The 3,417-nt window shown below is 40.6% G+C and overlaps 1 protein-coding gene across 1 annotated transcript; it reads right to left on the reverse strand.

Moving 5' to 3' along the window:
• Positions 1-754: 754 nt before the first annotated feature.
• On the reverse strand, positions 755-1,582 carry LOC139127260 (E3 ubiquitin-protein ligase TRIM71-like). Its single transcript, XM_070693172.1, has one exon. It carries the CDS (start codon positions 1,580-1,582, stop codon positions 755-757), a length of 828 nt encoding a protein of 275 aa, XP_070549273.1.
• Positions 1,583-3,417: the final 1,835 nt, after the last annotated feature.

Genomic DNA, 3,417 nt, shown 5'->3' on the forward strand with positions numbered 1-3,417 from the left:
TACAGTTCAGATAGTTCTGTTGCTGTGGAGGCCGTCGATGCTTAGAGAGCAGAAGTTATCATGATAAAGGTATCAATCACTTTAGTGACAACAGAAAAAGAACTTATCAAGTAACCTAGTATGACCTCTGTCGTTTAGTCAACATAACGGTGGCGACAATTCAGCATTACACCCTAAATTCCTCACTCTCAAAGACCAAACCTGGGAGGCTCGTTAACGTGTATACAGCGGTTCACCACCTTAGTTTGCTATTGTTAATTCAATGTAAATTTTGACGATAAGGAATACAATCTGTCTATTTCACATAAGTTTCAGGTACGAAGTCTAATTTGTCATCTCTACTGTCCATGCGGTGAATAACTTTTCTGTTATCGTCAAATGCTTGGATGTTGTTTGCATTCTGATCAATAACATAACAAGGTTATCTTGACAGCCGACAATACCCGAAGGGTTTTGGAAGTGTCCTTCTTTTTCACCAAAGCTTCCAAATGCACGAACAAAGCGATCGTTTTCGTCGAACACCTGTACACGAGAATTGTTAAAATCAGATACATATAGATTGCCGTCACTATCGAAATCAATGGAATTGGCGCCCTTAAATTGACCTTCATTTCGCCCATAACCCCCAACTGAATTGATGCACTCTCCAGTTTGTGTGTCTTTCTCGATGCAGTGTCCATCCCTCCCTGTGTCGTTAGCCTATCCATCCCGGTCAGTCATGTAGACAACACCATTTAGTGGACTAATCGCGCTACTACGAGGATGTTGTACGAGGGTGACGAAGTTCAGCTTCTCCAAAGGATCTGATCAACTTGCCATCTTTATCACACACCAAAATTTGCTGATTTAGAGAGTCTGATATGAATTGCAAACCTTCTGTAGATATGGCTACATCCAATGGTGCACATTTATTGACAAACTGGGTAAATGCGAAAACCTTCTTTACGTTGCCACCTTGATCAACGACCTGAACTCTATTGTTGTACCAATCAGCAAGAACCAAATGTCCATCATTATTAAATGCTAAACCTCTTGGATGACTAAAATATCCTTTTTCATCTCCGAGTCCACCAAAAGTCTTCACCAATGGTATGAGAACTCGGAAGTCAAATGGGGAACCAGGTATTCCTTGACCGGATACTGATATTGAAAATTTGTAATCTCCGACCACCTCTCCGTGAACTGTCACTGTGTGTGTCCCATCACTGATTTCAATCATTTTTACATCTTTGCAAGATCCATCTGGTGACGTCAAAACCACTGTCACATTCTTATTCGTATTCACCACCTCACCCCTGCGGTCTTTCATTGTAATCACAAGGTCATCGGTTTGACCTTTGATCAGTCTAAGTGGAATTTTGTTAACTGTACACTGTCTGATGCAAGGATAATACAATATATGTCCGATTAGATTGCTTTTACGAATGTCACTGCAGGGTTTGAATTCAGCCATATTTTGTTGAATTTCTAATATAGTATCTATCCGCAGCAGTTCTTCAACGCGTTGTTTTACTCTTTTCTTGGCCGTTACTAGATCAACTGCATTCTTGTGATGCCTTAGCATTTCAATGTAGCTTATCATGCTCACGAATTTACCGTATCTTATCTGAAGCTCATCGATGTGACTTGTGATTTGCTTAACCTTGACACTGTAGATTTTCTCAAGTTGTCCAAAGAGTGCGTGTACTTCTGAATTCAAAGTTTTATGATCGGTTTTAGCTTTCCTTGCAATTTTTTCTAGTTCATCGACACTGTCCGTTCTTAATTTATCTATGAACAGCACCTCCTTATACTTCCTCTCATATACTACAACGGCTTGTTGTTTTTAACTGTCGGGTGAATTGTATCAAAGTTTTGATATAGTCATCTGAAAAGATGGTTAGTAAGTTTACATAGTCGTTTTCTCACCTATGGTCTGTTTCTGTGCATGCAGGACATAATGGTAATTTGCATGTGTTGCAATCGAGTATATTTGATAGTCCGTATAAGTTTCACAATACGATAATTGTACTGTGGTCGGGTCATTGGATCTCTTTTTTTCTATTCTTCTATCGGACGTACACGAACAGCAATAGTTAGTTCTGACTGACTGAGCTTTATGATTGTTTTGCTGCAGGCATTACACGATGACTGTAACCGATGGTCGATACACATATGAGTGGCTGTCTCTTCACAGCAGAGAGAGCATAGCCCACTCAATGCGAAATCGTCACTTGGACTTTGCGATGCTGTGGCTAAAAGTGACTGTAAATAGAATAATGTTGTTCTCTAAGCTCCTGACCCCATCACCGGTTATCTGGCATGTTATCGCACTCAATACTTGTAACATCATCCCCGAGGAAAGATTGCAAGCAACGTTTACAGACAGTGTGATGGCATGTGAGAACCTTCGGGTCTACAATGATCATGCAACATGCAGTGCAAACGAGAAAATTACTGCCAATTCGCTCCTGAACACTGTCCGGCAAGTCGACTGCTCTAGATATTTTACAGTAAGGTTTGTCAGTTTACCGCTATTTCAAGAGCTTCCGGGTCAACTTTGGTTCGATTGGTCGATAAAGTGGCTTTTCCACCAATGTCATACTCTGAATACGAGTCATCTGATCCATTTTGTACACTGACCAACCGTTCGAGCAATGGTTCTGTTGTCCCGGCTGGAACAAATTCGACCTCATCGTGGTCGATGTCATATTTATTTTCAACACCTTCCAATAGGCCAAACCCGGAATTCGAATCGACCACGGTACAAACAAAGCCATGTGCGCAAACGCGCATAGACGTACGTGTATTTCCATACGCGTTTGTACACATGTGGGTTTGTTTGTACCGCGATCACGTGATCTCTTGGGCGTACTGAGTCTGTAGAACGCATCGCGTCCTTTTTATTCCGGAGTAGAATCATTCTCGGACACAATAAACCACACTATCTTTAGTTAACATAAGTTGAGCTGCATTCATATGTTGAACTAAATACTCCATGTATGTTCATCATACTGATCACTCTACAATGGCCGAAGTGCAAGTCATGTATCTGGTCATTTTGAGTTTGAATGCGATTATCGTATTCTCTCTTAACTTCCGCTTTCAGAGCATTTTCCTCAAAAGAAAGTCTACTCCGTAAATCAGTACTCTTCTTCAATACCTTCTTTTGTTCTGTTTCTGGTTTTCTAATGTATTCGTTGCAAATTTTCATGGCCGCTGTTTTACATTTATCGACCTCCTTTGCTTTCACTTCAAACCTCTTAAGATATTTCAACAAGTCATCTTTGTATCTGTCTGCTATGGTCTGCAAGTAATCGTAACTGTGACTGTTATTCGGGTGTTCCATCACTGTGCATTCGGAACATATCGGTAATTTGCACTTTTTACAGAAATATCTGTATTCGTTATTTCTATGCTTGTCGTAGTGTGCCACTG

Source organism: Ptychodera flava, unplaced genomic scaffold (assembly GCF_041260155.1).
Source record: "Ptychodera flava strain L36383 unplaced genomic scaffold, AS_Pfla_20210202 Scaffold_30__1_contigs__length_3116999_pilon, whole genome shotgun sequence".
Classification (NCBI taxonomy): domain Eukaryota; kingdom Metazoa; phylum Hemichordata; class Enteropneusta; family Ptychoderidae; genus Ptychodera; species Ptychodera flava.